The 17,793-nt window shown below is 52.3% G+C and overlaps 2 protein-coding genes across 6 annotated transcripts in view; both read left to right on the top strand.

The window, feature by feature from the left end:
* The window catches only part of SEZ6 (seizure related 6 homolog), a 52,981-nt gene extending 38,567 nt beyond the window's left edge, over positions 1 to 14,414 (top strand). The window contains exons 8-22 of the mRNA XM_074190100.1: positions 1,896 to 2,064; positions 3,498 to 3,664; positions 4,485 to 4,679; positions 4,990 to 5,128; positions 5,613 to 5,809; positions 6,524 to 6,718; positions 7,485 to 7,676; positions 7,968 to 8,165; positions 8,497 to 8,535; positions 9,141 to 9,258; positions 9,334 to 9,436; positions 10,041 to 10,065; positions 11,658 to 11,790; positions 12,785 to 13,313; positions 13,551 to 14,414. Coding sequence (XP_074046201.1) covers positions 1,896 to 2,064; positions 3,498 to 3,664; positions 4,485 to 4,679; positions 4,990 to 5,128; positions 5,613 to 5,809; positions 6,524 to 6,718; positions 7,485 to 7,676; positions 7,968 to 8,165; positions 8,497 to 8,535; positions 9,141 to 9,258; positions 9,334 to 9,436; positions 10,041 to 10,065; positions 11,658 to 11,790; positions 12,785 to 13,313; positions 13,551 to 14,414 — 3,263 coding nt within the window. The remainder of the gene's footprint in view (positions 1 to 1,895; positions 2,065 to 3,497; positions 3,665 to 4,484; positions 4,680 to 4,989; positions 5,129 to 5,612; positions 5,810 to 6,523; positions 6,719 to 7,484; positions 7,677 to 7,967; positions 8,166 to 8,496; positions 8,536 to 9,140; positions 9,259 to 9,333; positions 9,437 to 10,040; positions 10,066 to 11,657; positions 11,791 to 12,784; positions 13,314 to 13,550) is intronic.
* A 105-nt stretch (positions 14,415 to 14,519) lies between these two features.
* PHF12 (PHD finger protein 12) overlaps positions 14,520 to 17,793 on the top strand; it is a 31,946-nt gene continuing 28,672 nt past the window's right edge. For 2 of the 5 annotated variants that reach the window (XM_074189089.1, XM_074189093.1), the window contains exons 1-2: positions 14,520 to 14,736; positions 14,863 to 15,044. In XM_074189089.1, the coding sequence (XP_074045190.1) occupies positions 14,671 to 14,736; positions 14,863 to 15,044 (248 nt within the window). In that variant the 5' untranslated portion in view covers positions 14,520 to 14,670. Of the gene's footprint in view, positions 14,737 to 14,862; positions 15,045 to 17,793 lie in introns of those variants that run through there. The other 3 variants (XM_074189090.1, XM_074189091.1, XM_074189092.1) reach the window with 3 other exon arrangements.

The following is a 17,793-nucleotide window of genomic DNA, read 5'->3' as shown; positions in this document are numbered from 1 at the left end:
TGGTGACCTAACACACCGCCCCCCTCATTCAAGTCAATTCATGTGCTTGTCATGACATCACCTGATGTTATAGTCCTCTTCGAGAATGAAGGACAAACACCAACATCAATCAGAATGTGTGTGTGCTTTGGACCAGACTTAGGATTTCATTGATATTAGGGAACTTAGAAAAAAAATTATGACAGCTCACATTCATAGAATACTTTATGGTACAAATGCTTTACAAATATTATCTCTTTGATGCACACACTAATTTGGTGAGGTAAGCAGTAAATTAGTAGTCCCATTTTACAGATGGGGAAACAACAAAGCCCACAGAAAAGAGCTAAATGACCTTTCAGAGATGGGCAAATTAGTTAATGGATTAGTTCACAATTTTGCAGTCTCACAGGAAAGATAGGACAGATTATTTTCAACTTCAGTGTCTCAACTTTGGAAAATAATTTAGTCTCCTCATTTATTTGGAATGTGTGATATAAGCAATCAATCAATAAACATTTATTAATTGCCTACTGTGTATCAGGTATGGTGCTACTAAGTTCTGTGGCAACAAAAAAGGCAACAGTCTCTGCCCTCCAGGAGCTTACAATCCAATGGAGAAGACAATGTACAAACAAATATATACAAAGTAAGCTACATAGAGGATAAATCAGAAATAATTAACAGAAGGAAGGAGAAGGCTTCCTTTAAAGGGGGGGATCTTAGTTTGAACTTGAAGTTGAGATCAGTAGAGCAGAAGAGGGAGATCATTCCAGGCATGGGGAGAACAAATGCCCAGAGTCAAAAGATGGAGAGTCTTGTTCATGGCGCGGTTAGGAGGCCAGTATCACTGGATAATGGTGAGTAGTAAGGTATAAGAAGCCTGCAAAGGGAAGGGACAGAGCACAGCAAATAGTTTTATTTTAATAATTTTTTCAATTATCAAACTCTTTTCTACATTTCATTTCACTTAGCCCCCATTGGGAAAAAGAAATACAAATTCCTTGTATCATAGAAATACAGTCAAGCAAAAACCCATTCCCATAATGGTCACCTCCAAAGCTGTGTGTCTCATTCTATGTATTAATCCATCACTGTTCCGTCTTAAGGTTGGTGGCATTCTTCTTCATTAGGCCTCTGAAGTTGCAGTTGGTCTCTGAACTGATCAAAGTTTTCCAGTCTTTCAGAAGGGTCCAGTTTTATAACACCAATGAATAAATTATTCTCCTAATTCTGTTCCTTTTACTCTGTACCAATTTATACAAGTCTGACACCATCATCTTCATCATTTCTTACATGATAATATTTCATTCCATTCATATGCCATAATTTATTCATTCATTCATAATGGACACCCCATTTAAGTGCCTGGCTTTTTACCAGTACAAAAGGAGCTGTTCTCAATAATTTTGCACCTATAGGTTCTTTTTCCTCTTTGATCTCTTAGGGTCATGAGCCTATCCCTGGTATTTCTGGGTCAAAGAGTAGACTCAGCTTAGTAATTTGGGGGCATAGTTCCAACTTCCTTTCCAGTGTGGCTGAAGCAATTTCCAGGTGGTTTTCAATACTCGACAGCAGAGGCCAAGACCTGAAACCTGAGTGGAAGCAGGGAAGACAGAGAGGAAGGGTAGAGGAAGGATGGGAAGAGAACACCAAGATTGGCAGGGAAGTTGGAACCCCAGGAGATAGGGGCAAATAGTTGGGTTTTATTTCAGAAGTGCTTAGCAGGGACCTTTGGAGTAAGAGCTACTTACTTTGTACTCACAGGACCTTTAACATTACCTGAATGACTAGGGCCTCAGTTTCCCTATAAAATAAAGGGAAGGCTTCTGAGGTCCCTTCCAGCTCTAGAGCTATGATCCTCTAGCATCATGTTGCCTATTTAATTAAGGCTGGGCTTCACCCTTGCCTGGCAGCTGCCTGTGGAGGGGTGATTCGGAATGCCACAACTGGCCGCATTGTGTCCCCCGGCTTCCCTGGAAATTACAGTAACAACCTCACGTGTCACTGGCTGCTGGAGGCTCCAATGGGGCAGCGTCTACATCTTCATTTTGAGAAGGTCTCCTTGGCAGAGGATGATGACAGGTAAGAAGCCAGCCTGGGACTCTACCTTCATCTATTTAGTTCAACAAGCACCTACATTTTAATCTTATTTTTTTTTGCTTTTTTATTTTTATATTGCCTTCATATCTGAATATATCCCTTCCCCAACCCATAAGACAGACTTAAGGGGAAAAAAAGAGGGAAAAGGAAAAAAGGTCATTTCAGCAAAAACAACAGACATCGGACGGTTAGGTGGCACAGTAGATAGAGCACCGGCCTTGGAGTCAGGAGTACCTGGGTTCAAATCTGATCTCAGACACTTAATAATTACCTAGCTGTGTGGCCTTGGGCAAGCCACTTAACCCCATTTGCCTTGAAAAATCTAAAGGAAAAAAAACCCAGACATCAATTATGATACTGTATTAAAAAAGCCCGTGTTCCAATGATAGAGGATCTGGGTTCAAATCCTACCTTTGTCCCATTTGGGGCCAATTATTCTGCCTCCTTAGGCCTCAGTTTCTTTGAGGGGGTTGAACTAGGTGACCTCTTCCATTTTGACTTCTATCATGCTTACAAACTGAATCTGCAATGTACACAATATTCCTTACCCATTGTCCTCCACACTCTGCAAAGAGGAGAGAGGAATGCCTTTTTCTCAGCTCTTCTCAAATTGCACAGATGAAATTTTTCCACTAATCATTTAGAAAGCCTTTCTTTTTGTGCCAGCCGCTGTGCTGTGTCCTAGGGAGACCAAAACAGAAATGAACCCCTCCTAAAGGAAGGGACTGAGGTAGCTTACATTCTGTGGAGGGGAAACATTACATAGCTAAGCAAATAAAAATACATATGAGGCAAACTCAAGGTATTCTCAGAGAAGGGTGTTGCTGGGTGGGGCTTCATGGAAGAGGTGGCCTTTGAAGAAGCTGAGAATGTTGGGAAGTTCTGAACACTGACCTAGGAGCCATCCAGCTCACTCATCAGCCTTTATTGAATTCCCCAGACTAGCCTTATTGGAAAGGGGAGAACCATTCTTGTCCTTGTACCCCTGTAGCTAAAGAGTCTGGGTACAGTACCTTCAAGACCCCTTTCTAGGAAGGGGTAGAGATGCTGGGTCTCCTCAAAAGACTACCCTATAGGGGCGGCTAGGTGGCGCAGTGGATAAAGCACCGGCCTTGGAGTCAGGAGTACCTGGGTTCAAATCTGATCTCAGACACTTAATAATTACCCAGCTGTGTGGCCTTGGGCAAGCCACTTAACCCCATTTGCCTTGCAAAAAAAAAAAAAACCTAAAAAAAAAAGACTACCCTATAGCTTGCAAGAATTCTGTGCACAAAACCATCTATAAGAGTGTAAACTATTTGAGGGCAGCCTTTTCTCTTCCCCACATCCAGTATAATGCTTGACTAGTAAATATTAGATGCTTAATGCATTCCTGCTGGTTGATTGATTGACTGATCAATTGCTGGGTTCCCCAGACTCATCATCCGAAATGGAGACACAATAGAGGCTCCCCCCGTGTATGACTCCTACGAGGTTGAGTATCTGCCCATCGAGGGCTTACTCAGTGCCGGCCGCCATTTTTTCGTGGAGCTCACCACAGACAGCAGCGGGGCAGCAGCAGGCGTGGCACTGCGCTATGAGGGTGAGCCAGGTGTCCTCACTCAGCCAGGAGACCCATTACTTCAATTACCCCCCTTGCTGCAAACTCTTCTTTCTTCCAACTGGCAGACTCTGCCAACCATAGTCTCAACATTTATCATCTTTCTTTCTCCATACTTCCCTGTCTTTGATCATCTACTCCCTGCCTTCTATCTCAATTTTTATGACCAAGGATCTCTTGATCTCAATATCTCTCTCTCTCTCTCTCTCTCTCTCTCTCTCCTGTGTGCTTCTCTTCTCTCTCCCTCCCCTTTCTTTTTCATATCTTTTTCTCTCATATCTCCTTTCTCTTCTTTCTCTCTCCCCTTTTCTCTCCTATTTCTTTGTCTCTCATCTTCTTTTTCTCTCATCGTTCCTTTCTCTCTCATCTCAGTCTTTATCTCCTTCTCTCACTCCCTCTCATCTCTTTCATATTTCTCTACCTCTGTTTCTGTGACTCTCACTTTGATTCCCTCTCTCCATGTTTTACCTAGCTCCATCCCAACCCTATTGGGTGGGTCCAATTTAAGATTCTGGTAGCCAAACCCTCAGAGAGGTCCAAGGAGATCTTCCCATATGGCCTTGCTGTCTCCAGGGCACCTCTGACATAGGCTATTATACCTTGACCTCGAAGGTCCAAGGGGCTTCCCTCTCCCTTTCCCACCTATTTCTAACCCAGCAGGATAGGTTCTCTTGACTGTGACATACAACTGGTGAGGGATCCCTTTGAATATAACCCTGTGGCCATTCCCAAGAGCCAGGTGCCCAGAGGGCAGAGAGGGCAAAGGGATCCAATCTCCTGAGGCAGCCCCTGTGGCTTGCAGCCTTTCAACAGGGTCACTGTTATGAGCCCTTCGTGAAATATGGCAACTTCAGCAGCAGCGCCGCCTCCTACCCTGTGGGCACCACTGTGGAGTTCAGTTGTGACCCTGGCTACACTCTGGAACAGGGATCCATCATCATTGAGTGTGTTGACCCCCGGGATCCCCAGTGGAATGAGACTGAGCCTGCCTGTCGAGGTCAGCAAACACAGGCCGGGATGGCCAAGAGAACAGAGCTATGGGTGGTCGTCCTGGGTCTTGGGGAGGGGAGGGGGGTAGTTACATGCAAGGGCAGGGAAAAGGAAGTGATTGGGCAGGGCAGGGCAGGGAGGGAAGGTATACTATTGGGCATAGGGAGCCAGGATACTAGATACCTGTGGTCAAGCTAGGACTGATGAATGGGGCATTGAAGGTGACCATAAAAAAGGGGCTTCCTAATCCCTCTTTGGAAGTCCAAAGGGGGTAAGGAGAAGGTCTAAGCCTCAGTCCCATGTTCCTCTCCACCAAGCTGTGTGCAGTGGAGAGATTACAGATTCTGCAGGTGTGGTGCTCTCGCCCAACTGGCCAGAGCCCTATGGCAAGGGGCAGGACTGCATCTGGGGTCTCCACGTGGAGGAGGATAAACGCATCATGCTGGACATCCGTGTGTGAGTGAGCTAAAGGTCGGACTAGGGGAGGGCTCCCCCAAGTCCAAAGGAGGACCAAAACAGAAAGGAAAGGTCTGGGTTCATCAGAAGAGACAAAACCCTTCCTTAGGATGCAGAGAAAAGACCTGGATTCAAACTTCACCTTTCACACTTAGCACTTAAGTGACCTTGGGCAAATCACTTACCCACCACCACCCCAGCCTCAGTTTCCCCTTCTGTATGAGAGGTTTAAATTAGATGTAACCTCTAAAGTCCCTCTAATGGATCTCTAAATGTATGAACTTAAAGAGTCCAGGTCACTTCTACTTTACTTATCTGTAAAATGAGGGGGATGGACATCTAGGATCTTCTCCAGCTCTCTGGCTATGATTCCAAAGCCCTGTCTTCTCCTCTTGCCCAGTGGGCTTCCTTGGCTCTACCCTCAGTCCTGATGGTACCCACTTCTCTCCCCCCCCATCCCACCCCATTCCTCAACCTTAAACAGGCTTCGGATTGGCCAAGGGGACGTGCTGACCTTCTACGATGGGGATGACCTAACTGCCCGGGTTCTGGGGCAATACTCAGGAACCCACAAACACTTCAAGCTGTTCACCTCCATGGCGGATGTCACCATCCAGTTCCAGTCAGACCCAGGGGCCTCTGCTGTGGGCTACCAGCAGGGTTTTGTCATCCATTTTTTTGGTGAGCCCACCTCCTCCCCCCATTCCACACTGAGAGGCAACCAAGTCATAGCATCAGGGAGGTCTACTTGGAGGAAGGAGACAACTGAAAAAGGAGAGGGAGAATGTCAAAGAGAGGGAAGGCAGCAAATGGGATGATTGCGGTAACCCAGGAAGGGGTGAGAAGAAAGAAACAGAGATAGACAGAGACAGAGATAGATATAGCAGACAGAGACAAAGACAGACAGAGATAGGAGAGGACAGAGGAGAGGAAAAGAGAAAAGAGGAAGATTGGGGCAGTGCGGTACATTGGGAAAAGGTCTGGCTTTGCAATATGATAATCTGGCTCCAAACTCCACCTCACAGTTAATACCAATGTAACTTTGGGTAAAATACTTTATGTGGGTCTCAGTTTCCCCAGCTACAAAACAATGGGGTTGGATTAAGATGGCTTCTGAGGTCTCTTCCAGCTCTAACTAGATAATCTAAGGAAACACAGTGGAGAAGCGTGATAGCTCCTAGATCCCTAAAGCTGCCAAAGATTGCCCAAGGGCAAAGCCTGGATAGAGGATCCACTGGGCAACTTTCAGGGCAAGAAGGATGGGGCACTAAGTATCTTACAGATTGGGTCAACGGCTAGGATAGTCTGGATCGTACCTGCCATGTCCTCAGGGATCTGCCTTAGCTCCCCCCAGACTCCTTCATGGGCCTGAGCCCTGGCATGCCTTGTCTCCAGAGGTACCCCGCAATGATACGTGCCCTGAACTGCCTGAGATCTCCAATGGCTGGAAGAGCCCCTCCCAACCTGAGCTGGTCCATGGCACTGTGGTCACTTTCCAGTGCTACCCTGGCTTTGAAGTGACTGGAGCCAACACCCTCATGTGCCAATGGGATCTCACCTGGAGTGAAGACCTGCCCACCTGCCAGAGGGGTGAGTGGGCTTTGCCTCCCCACCCCATTTAGCTGGTCCTGGATCAGAAACAGGCTGGTAGATGCAAAAGGGTAGATGCATTGTCAGAAAGAGGCAGAGGAAAGCAAGGACATAATGGAAAGCATCAATCAATAAACATTTACTAAATGCCTACAATGTGCCAGTATTATGCTTAGAACTGGCATACAAGAGGTTAAAGATTGCCCCTGCCCTCAAGAAGCTTCCAATCTAAAGCTAGGCACAAGGGTCTAAGAGATGGTATCAACACCCTAAGCTTCCCTCCCCCATGGTCGAGTTCATTCTAGTGTCCCTTGCCTGAAATGCCCTCTTTTTTCCCATTTAACTAAATCCTTTTCATTCTTTAGAGTCCAGTTCAAATCCCCCCAACAAGTATTCCTTGTTCCCCTCCACAAACACCACCGGTACGGCCCACCTGCCAGCACATGCTTGCTGTCTCGGCTATGTGTATCTCATTCTCATCCCCTTCAGCTGGGTTTGAAGACCTTTATCAGTTGGGATCTGGGCTCCTGTCTTATTCCTTTGTGCTTTATCCATAACAGTGTCTACAACTGTCCTTACTGACATGGTGAGGGTTCAATATGTCAAGACAATAATAATAATGTCTTGGGAATCTGGGCCAATGGGCATCTAGGGCAGGGGGCAGGGGGTAGAACTCACTGAAGAAGGCCAGGACTGGGTAGGAAACATGCACAGACCATGCCCGTGCTTGGCCCCCGCTTGTTCTGCCCCTCCCCCCAATCTCCAGTGACTTCATGCCACGACCCAGGGGATGTGGAACACAGCCGTCGGCTCATCTCCAGCTCCAAGTTTCCGGTGGGTGCCACCGTGCAGTATATTTGTGACAAGGGCTATGTGCTGACGGGCAGTGCCATCCTCAGCTGTCATGACCGCCAGGCAGGCAGCCCCAAGTGGAGTGATCGGGCCCCCAAATGTCTCTGTAAGTACCAAGTTTGTATTGGAAGTAGGGGTAGAAAGGGAGGCGGGATTAAGGGAAGAATATGCTAGTCTACTTTTAACCAACCACATGTCTTATTCAGAGTATGGGACATGGTAAAGAGAAAGCGTGGAAGCCTCATTTTAATAAGAAGGTCCTGGGTGCCGGGGGGGGGGGGAATATTTCCCCTAAACCCCAGAAGCAGTAGGAACAGTAGCTGGTTTGGCAAAAAGCTGAGAGTATTCCCAAGTGTTCAGTCACAGCATACTCACTGGACTCTGGCTGACTTTGCAGTGGAACAGTACAAGCCATGCCATGGTCCTGGGACCCCTGAAAATGGTGTCCGCAGCCCTGAGAAGCGGCTGTACCCTCCAGGTGCCATCCTCCACTTCTCCTGTACCCCTGGTTACGTACTGCAGGGAGAGGCCAGCATCAAGTGTGTACCTGGACATCCTTCCCAGTGGAGTGACCACCCACCCACCTGCAAGGCTGGTTAGTCTTCTCAGCACACCTACCATTTCCACTTCTTGTCTGTCTCTCCCTTCCTCCCCCCCATCCCCATAACAAATCTAATCGACAACCGATCTCTTGCTTATTAGCAGCCCATGAAGATGTGTGGCATGTTTTCAGAGCCCTCCCTGGCATGCCCTTTTCCCCCCTCAATTCCTTCCTGGCCTATTTGGCCTCAACTCAACTGGAAAATTCACCCAGACTCTATTTTGGTGAACCCGATCTCTGTCCCCCAAATTTCCCCACCCTTGCCATGACTCTTAGCTATAACAAAATCACTGCTCTTTCTTCCTTCTTCCCTTTCCAATTCTAGCCTCTCTGGAGGGGTTCTACAGTGGTCGAAGTTTGGATGGTGAGCCCCCACTACCTCATTTCTTTTTTTTTTATTTAAGGCAATGAGGTTAAGTGGCTTGCCCAAGGTCACACAGCTAGGCAATTGTGTCTAAATCCAGATTTGAACTCAGGTCCTCCTGACTCTAGGGCTGCCCTCCACTACCTTGTTTCTACACGTAGACATCTCTTGTCCCTTGCTTGCCCTTGCTAGTTATTGGTGGGGGAGGGAATCTCATATAGAACCTAGGGAGTAAGAAGGGACCATCCATTATTAATCCACCTCATCCAGAACAGTAATTTGGTGAAGAGAAAGCCCAAGGGAAGGCAATGGGACTGATGTCAATAGCAAAAATTATGAGTTGAACAATTTTGATCACTGTATACCATGGACACAATGTAAAAGACCATCAGATTGCCTTCTGTGGGGGGTGGGGGGGGAGGGAAGCGAGATGGGGGGATTATAAAATTCAAAAATAATTTTAAAAAACCCCAAAGCCCTAATACCATAAAAAAAGCAAGAGTTGAAGAATAAAAATAAAGGGGGTGGTAAAGACACAAAGTAAACATTGGCAGGCAAAAGATTTTTGTGGACCACCACCAACACCTTATCCTTTATACCTGCAGTTGCCAAGGCCCCCACTGCCACCAACTCTTTAGATGCCACTCATGTGGCAGCTGCCATCTTCTTGCCTCTGGTGGCTATGGCATTGTTGATGGGAGGCATCTACCTGTACTTCTCTAGGTAAGTGTACCTGCCACTGCCCTCAACACTTTCAGAGGCCCAATAACGTTCCTCACTCTTCATTCTGTCCCCCAGGGTCCAAGGGAAAAGTCCACTGCAGCTGCCTCTGGCTCAGCCCCGTTCCTATGACCATATCACTGTGGAATCTGCTTTTGACAATCCTACCTATGAGAGTGGAGTAAGTATCCTAATTGAATCTGTGGTGTCCCTCCTGCCTTACAGTCCGAGTCCCTGGCTCCTAACAAGCATGGGATACCACTTTGTCCAAAATATCACTTTCCCAGGGGGGGGATGGGCCAGGTCTGGTGGGTGGTTTCCAACTCCCAGCAGTCTCTTTCCTTTGCAGGAGACGAGGGAATATGAGGTCTCCATTTAGGGAGAGGGGGCAGTCTGGGGGAGCTCACCCTGACTGGCATTACCGTCAGCAGCTTCCCTGACACTATCTGCTGCCCTACACATCTCCTGTACATACCACTGGAAAGAGACTTCACCCTAGCCCTTTCAGAGCTGTACCTCTCCCCACCTGCACTGCCCACCACAACCCATCTGCCAGGGCACTTCTGCCTGCTCTGGGCCCAGCTCTAGGCTTCTGGGCAATTCAGGCTCAAGACTATCTGATCCCTCTAAGAACAGCCTTCTCCTGCCTCTCTCTCATCATCAGGTTTGGATCTTGGGTATTGGGAAGTCAAAGCATTTCCAGTCTCTATACTCTCAAATATGGGCTAATGAGGGACAAGCAGGTCCAGGGGGGTGGCAGAAACTTCTCCCCATATTCTTCACAGGCAGAGAATGGGAGCAGGCCAAGAGGTAGGAGACTACACAGGTTCCATGTCTATGATTAGTGCTACCTTCTTGGGGGATACCTGTTCTCTGGATCTGCCTGGAATAACCACCCCATACCTCTTGGGTGACATCAATAAGCTTTGCCAATCCCCTTCTCTTATCCCAGGAGTGGCTAACCATGCCTCTCCCCAAAGCCAGAAGGGTGTAAAGGAATAAATCCCAGGGACTCTGAGGGTTTGGGGACTCCCACCTAAGACTGGTTCTCCTGGGAAATACTCCATACCAAAGGGGACAACCCTATCCTTCCCTGGCCCACCCCACCTCTGAAGTGTTTGAGTGAGCGAGAGAGACAGAGAGAATTGTGTGTTGTGTGTGTGTGTGTGTGTGTGTGTGTGTGTGTGTGTATGTGTGAAAGGGATGAGGAGAGGGGACACCCCTCACCTGATGTGCTGATTCATCCTTCTTTCCCAACCCCCACAAACCCCATCATTTCCTCTTCCATCCACCAATATTTTTTCCTTCCTTGTTTTGGGGGTTTGGGGGGATGGGAACAATTCAGGAGAGGGGCAGTCCAAAAGCCCAGAAAACTGGCCCTAGGGGCAGAGGTCCAGTCTGCTCCAGTGGGAAACCCACTGAACTGGTTGAAAGCCACTTTGTATGTATAAAGTATAACACAGGATCTAGGCCCTAGGGTCTGGGCTCCAGCCAGAGAACAATCTTTCATTTCTGTTGTTTCCTTATTAAAAAGGCGTTTTCAACAAAGCTGGCAGTCAGGTGGATGGTGTTTACTTGTCAAAAGGGTATTATGGGGAGGGCAAAGGCAGGCACTAAAAGGGATCCAGAGCTCCTTTAAAAATCACATGAACAAATGTTTATGAAGTGGTCATTATTGAAGCTGGCAGCCTCCTCTTCCTCTCCCTCTTTGGCTATATGGCTTATTCATGACTCTACTTTGGGGAGAGCCACATATCAAAACAAGGGTTTTGAGACCCAGGGCCTGACAAACTCGGTAACACTGGGGAGAGGGAGATGAACCTCCCCTTTGGTCCAGGTGCCCAGCTCACTGACCCAGGATAGCCCTTCGGTGGAGCTCCACCATTCTTATTCTATTTTAGTATTTTTTTCTCAAGACACGCGAGGCAAGCTACCAGATCCATCCCACCCCTGAAGCTTACTGGCTGAATGGCTTGAACTTCGTTGGTCCTATTTCCTCCTCTGCAAAATGGGGGGGGGGGAGACTAGGATGTCCTCAGATCTGGGTTCCTGGGACCAGCCTCAATCCTATTAGGAGAGTGCAGTTATCTGATCAACCACAAGAGGTCACCGGCAAGGATCCGGCTGCCTTGGGCGCCAGCCCACCTGTGGTCTCCCTCGAAGCTTGGGGGGGGGCGGCTTTCCAAGGTGAGCTTCTCTCCCAGCCCACCAAGGCCCTCTCCTTTCTTCCCTTTTGACCCAAGTGGGAGGCCTCCAGTGCCACCTGCCACCAGAACAGCCTGATTCCCCTCATTAGCCCGCCTCCTGTTCCTGCTTGTGGCTGCAACTGATGGTGTCGATCAAAACAAAGCCTTGATAGCTAGGCACGGTGCCAAGGGTTCCTCTTCTCCCTCTCTTCCCAGCTCCCCTGCCAAGCTGGTGCCACAGGGATGACGCAGCAGCACAGCTGAGCCCCTGGGGGAGCAGGAGTGAAGCCAATGACACCGGGGCATCTGAGGTCCCCACCTCGGAGAGCCCGTGGGAGAGTCCTTACAAGTGGGCAGCAGGGCTTTAGCAGAGATTGAAGCTGGCAGCCTCCTCTTCCCCCCCCTCCCTGACTATATGGCTTATTCATGGCTCCACTTTGGGGAGAGTTGCTCCAACCTTGTGGTTGGCTTTTTATGGTTCTGGTCCTTTGTTATTGAAGACCACCAAGATGACATCACTATGTTTGAGACAACCAACAGCGTGTCTGACTGTGGCTGATCAGACCAACAGGAGCTTGGAATGCTCCACCTCGGGTTGACCACAAATAGTCTCTCTCTTTCTGGCTATGTGGCTTATTCTTGGCTCCATTTTGGGGAGAGTCACTCACCAACCTTAATGGGGGGAGCAGCAGAGGAGTGGAGAACAACCTAGTTCACCCCCACGGAGGGTGATATTCCCTGGAGAAGTCACCAGGCCTGGAGGCAGCTAGGTGGCGAAGTGGATAGAGCACCAGCCCTGCTGTCAGGAGTACTTGAGTTCAAAGCTGATCTCAGACACTTCATAATTGCCTAGCTGTGTGACCCTGGGCAAGTCACTTAACCCCATTGCCTTAAATTAAAAAAAAAAAAACAACTGAGAAGTCACCAGGCCACCTGTAAGGTACCTGATGGAAGGGGGACAGATTGAAACCTAAGGTTGTCACACTTGTGGGGGTCTTATCATCCCAAAAGAAGGACTAGCAAAGATGTCAGAGTGAGACAATGAAGTTCAGGGGGGGAACCACCGGATCCTAGTTTGAGAGCTTGAAAGGGATCTGACACCTTCTAATCCAAGGCCCTTGTTTTACAATTATGGGAAATAAAAGCCCAAAGAAGGTTAAGTGACTCAAAGTGACCCAATGTCCTTAAGGTGGCAAAAGGCAGAAACGGGATTTGAATGCAGGACCTCCGCCTCCAAGTTCAGAGCTCTTTCCCCTGCACCACCCCAACTCTTCAGGCAGGAAAAGGGGACAAGCCTGCCAGGGGCTGGCAGTGTGACTTGCAACCTCTAAGGTTCTTTCCAGATGTCCAGACCACTGGGTGAAGCAGGACCCCGCTATCTGCACCCTCGGGCCTGCTCAGGAGCCCTTGGCCGTAGACTTGGCTGGGAGCCCCCGGAGGCGCCCCCTCCCTCCCCAACCCTTGGGGAGCGTTGACTTCTCAAAGACTACAAATCCCATGATGCCGCGCTCCGGCTCTAGGCGACAGCCGTCGTGTCCCGCAGGCAGCAGCGCCGATTCCTCCGCGCAACGCTGTCACCTTGGGAGGTGGGAAGAAGGCGCTTTACGCATCGGGCTTCCCAAGCCCTGGGTCTCCCCCCGGGCAGATGGCGCATCCTTCGCGGCCGGGCGGCTGGTTTCTGGGCGGGTCGGAGCCCGGATTCGAACTCGGCGCTCTTTCTGTATTGTATTGTGCAAAGCCGCCTGGACTACCACTCCCATAGTGCACGACGAAGCTCCTAGACTTCAGTTCCCAGAGGACACCGCGCTTCCCCGGACGCGGGGGCGGGGTGGCGCGTCTGGCGCGCGGCATGTCGGGAGCCAAAGGCGGCTAGTAGGCAGGTATTGACGTGGAGCGAGAGGCAGCTCCCGGGGATGGTCGTCCGCAGGCGAAGGCGGGCGGGGCTCCGCGGTGGGCAGGGGCCCCGCCGCCGCCCCTTCCCCCTAAGTGCGGGGAGCCCCGTCCTGCGCCCGCCGGGCAGCGGGGAGTCAGGAAGCTAGTCGCGGCCGCCGCTGCCCTGGCCCCACAGCCCCTCTTCCGTCGCAATGCCCCTCGCCCCCCCCCTTACAGACATGGCGGCGCACTCCAGTGCGGCCGCCGGCACTGGCGCCTGCCCCAACGGTGCGGGCTGGCATCGCTAAAAACGCCGACGCTACCGGCGGCCCGGCCGTCCCAGCCAGCGTCGCGGCTTGCCCGCTCGCCCGGGCCGCAGAGCCCCCCGGGGATGAGGTCGCGTTAGCGCCCCTTTACCAAGATGGCGGAGGGAGCCGAGCTCTCTTGAGACGACAACACGCCTGCGCGGGCAGCGGGTGCGGCTGGGGCGGGGGGGGGGGGGCGGGGCGGGAGCTGGTGTTTTCAGCGCGCCTGCGCGGGCAGCCGCCAGGCTCGGGCCCGTCGCACGGACTCCCGAGGCTGAAGGCTTCCTCCATTCCTAGCGGCTGCGCCGTGAGCCCCGGGCGCCCTCCACCACGCCTGCGCAGAAGGAGAGGCCTCCGGCTCCCTCTGCGCCGGCTCGGTGCGGGGTGGGAGGGGCGCCGGCGCTCTCGGCGTCTGCCAGCGCGGCTGCGCGCTGGGGGGCGCCCCCTCTGCGCGGCTGCGCGGGAGCGAGGCCGCCGGCTGTCAGTGCGGTTGCGCGCGGCGAGCGGCGAGCCCGGAGCGCCTGCGCGGGCGGCTTTGCGGGCGCTCGCGGTAAGTTTGCGCCAAGTGCGCGGCAGCGGGGACGCAGACGGCGGCGGCGGCGAGAGGCGGAGCCCGGGGACCCCCCCATCCCCCTTCCCCCCCCCCAGTCCCCTCACACGGCACCACCTCCGCTCACCTCTCGGCCCCCCCCCCCCGACCCCGACCCCCTCCCCCCCCCCTCCGGGATGGCAGCGCCCCCCAGCCTCCCCGGCCGGGCCGGCGGCCGCCAGCGCCGGCTCTAGCCTGTGGGCCTAGGCCCCGCCGCGGCCCGAGCCCCGGAGCCCCGGAGCCACCGTGCAGCCCGGCCCGGGACTGAGGGGCCGCGCCCCCCTCCCGGCCCGGGGGGGTAGGACGGTGCCGCCCCGGGGGCCCCGCGGGGGGGGCCGGGGCTGGGGCTGGGGGCGCCGCGGAGGCCGGGCCCTTGGGGCGAGAGGGAGGGTCGGGAGCGCCCCCTCCCCTCGGGGTCGGGGGGGGGGCCGAGCGGAGCCAGCCCAGCCCGGGAGGCGGATGAATGTGGGAGAAAATGGAGACCAAGACGATCGTGTACGACCTGGACACGTCGGGGGGGCTGATGGAGGTAAGAGCGGCCCCTTTGTGCCGCTCCCCGGGGCCGGGGGCCGCGGAGGACAAAGCGGGAGCGGGGGGCGGGCGGGGGGCGGCGCGCGGGGCCCCCCACGCACGCCCCGGGTGTCCGTGTGCGCAGCAGATCCAGGCCCTGCTGGCGCCCCCCAAGAGCGAGGAGGGCGAGAAGAGGAGCCGCAAGCCCGAGAAGGAGCCGCGCCGGAGCGGCCGCGCCACCAACCACGACAGCTGCGATAGCTGCAAGGAGGGCGGGGACCTGCTGTGCTGCGACCACTGCCCGGCCGCCTTCCACCTCCAGTGCTGGTAGGTCCGGGCCGGGCGGGCGGGGCGCCGGGCCCCTGCCTCTGTTTACAACATGGCGACCGGCCGTCTCCAAATTATATTTTTATTCGCAGCGCCATTTTGGCGGCGGAGAGGGCTTGCCGGCGCGGCGGCGGCCCCGGGGGCCCCGGCCCCGGCCCCCCTCCGCGCCCCGCCCCGGGCCCCGCGCCCCCGGGCCCCCGGGCGTCCGTGCGCGTCCCCCGCGGCGTCCCCGTGCGTCCGTGCGCGTCCCCCGCGGCGGCCCCGGGCCGGGAGAGCCTGGGCCGCCGGGGCGGAAACGCGCCGCCCACCCCGGGGAAGGGCGAGGGGAAGGGGCCGGGGCCGGGGCCGCGCTCCGCCCGCCGCCATCTGGCCCCGAAGCCTTTAAACTTGAGCTTCCGCCCCCGCCCCTCCCGGAGGCCTTGGCCTCTCCGGCAGCAACAGTTGACCGGGCGGGCGGGCGGGCGGGCGGCCCAGCAGCTGGTCCGGCCGGGCCGGCGGGCGGAGAAGGCAGAGCCTGCCGGGCGCCGGGGCGAGCCGCCCCCCGCCGCCGCGGCCCCCGGGCCCCGGCCCCGGGCTCCCCGCCGCCGCGGCCCCGGCCCCCCGCTCCCCGCCGCACGCGCGCTCTCCCCCGCTTCGGGAGCAGCCAGCCGCTCCTGCACCGGCTTCCCGCTAACTGTGGGTCCGAACCTCCCTGGGCTGATTACTGATAGCGAGGACGGGGAGCTTGTGGTCACAAGTGCTGCAGGAAGAGGCCCATTCCCGTGCCCAGAGAGTTCTGGGCAGGGGGGGCGCTCCGGCGTGTGGTGGAGCTGGGCTAGAAATGCTTGTGTCCGACAGCAGTCTCGGCTGGTAGCTTTAACAGTTTCCATGATGAAATGACTGAGGTTGTCAAGGAGGCCAGCCAGGCTTTTAAGAGCGTAGACTTGTGTCGTGGGCAAGAGGAACGCTCCAAGGCTGTCTCTTGCTTCTTCCAGTACGGTGCAGTGGCTAGACCTGAAGCCTGTCGTGTGGATTGACAGTTAACTTCAATTCTTCTTCCAGATTGTTATTTTTTGGTTGAGGCTATGTTGGGGCCGAGTGGTGGGCATCAGCTTGCGTGGCCGGTTCACGTTTTACTTACTCTTGGATGTAGTTGTTAACTGAGTGGAATGGCTTCTACCTAGAATGTGGATATTTGACAAGACCCACACTCTCCTTAGTCGCCTTCAATAAAACTGGAAACCTTGGACCCCATACAAGGGTGCTTTAGATGGCAAAGCATACAGCTTGACCCCTGAATTTTTAAATTCATCTGTGGACACTAAAAATGTGTCAAACTAGAGCAATTGTTTTCACACTAACCGGGTGAGATTCTGGTTTGTCCAGATTTCACTTCAGTGAACAAAAATTATCCTCCCCCCCCCAAAGAGATTGTTAGTGGTATTTGGCAACTTCAGTCAGGGTATGTGTTTCCTTCCCTCTCTCTTTAAAGATGATGGAATTGAATGTACCACTGACAACTCAAGTTAATGTTTAATTTATAACATACCCTATTGTCTTTGATGAGGTAGGGCAGTCTAATTTATGTTTCTTACTGATTTTGGAGAACAATGCCTTTTAGTATTGGTAGGGAAGCTGAAAGCTTGATTTTTCAGATAAAAATTCTTCATAACTCTCTTCCTATTGACCCGGGCTTATTATTATCACATTCTTCTGTCACCCATCCCTACTCACTACACTGTTAGACTGATAGCACCCCACTGACTAATTCATAGCAGAATTGTCCTTCTTGAAGAATTTTTTCCACTCCTGCTTTTAAAAAAAAATGGATTCATCCTCATAATTATACTGGCCTCCTAGTGGGGTTCTACTAATCCTGACAAAGAGTCATTTGGAAACTAGGTTGCTCTGGGCCAGCTTTTTTTCTTCTACTTCCCCTTGCAAATTTACTTTGATAAACATAACAATGACTGCTTCATCCATCTTCCCAGAATGCATTGTTGTCTAGCTGGAGTTTTGCAAATCCTTGTAGGCCAAGTACTTTGCTACCATAACTCTTTATTCCAAGCTCTCTGAGACAGGTCTTTTTTAAGGCCCCTGGAAGTCCACCGTCAGCTTTGCTGGGAAAAGGACCTGGTAAAGCTTCTCCAAAAGAAATCTAGCCACATTTTAGATTCTGGGATCTTGCCTTTGCAAGGGATCAAGAGTTCTTTACCCAGTAGCTACAAGAAGGAAATGATCAGGCAAGTCAACTTCTCTAGCCTGTTTTCTTCTGTGGGAAGAACAGTGGTTTTCTATCAATTAGGCCAGAACACCTGTTTCCTTCGGGAGCTTTTTCTGTGAGAGAACAGAGTGGAAGAAGTTAGTCTTACTTATGATGTCACTGAACCAGAAGAGTTCGTGAAAGGATGTATAAGCACTTGTTTAAGTGACAGTTGAATCATTTATCCAAGTTTAACTGGTACATCAATTATTCAGCAAGATGGGAAAAGATACCGAGCCTGTGTTAGGTGAGGTGGAAGAATATCCTTTTTTATAAATGTTTCTGAACATCCTAATTGCCCAGCTTTAAGTTGTGCTTTCTGAAAATGCCAGTCACACAGTGGTTGATTAGGGCCTGAACCTAAACTGAAGACACTGGGCCATCTTTCTGATTGAAATGGGTCTGATCATCTCATATAGCAAAGTAGGGCATGGCTGATGAATTTGGTGAAAAATACTAGGATTTCCTCTCTTAGCAAGCTTATAGCCCCAAACAGAATTAGGAAAT

Source organism: Macrotis lagotis, chromosome 5 (assembly GCF_037893015.1).
Source record: "Macrotis lagotis isolate mMagLag1 chromosome 5, bilby.v1.9.chrom.fasta, whole genome shotgun sequence".
NCBI lineage: Eukaryota > Metazoa > Chordata > Mammalia > Peramelemorphia > Peramelidae > Macrotis > Macrotis lagotis.
The sequence above is the reverse complement of the archived record's forward strand: the minus strand, read 5'-3'. Positions and strand labels throughout refer to the sequence as shown.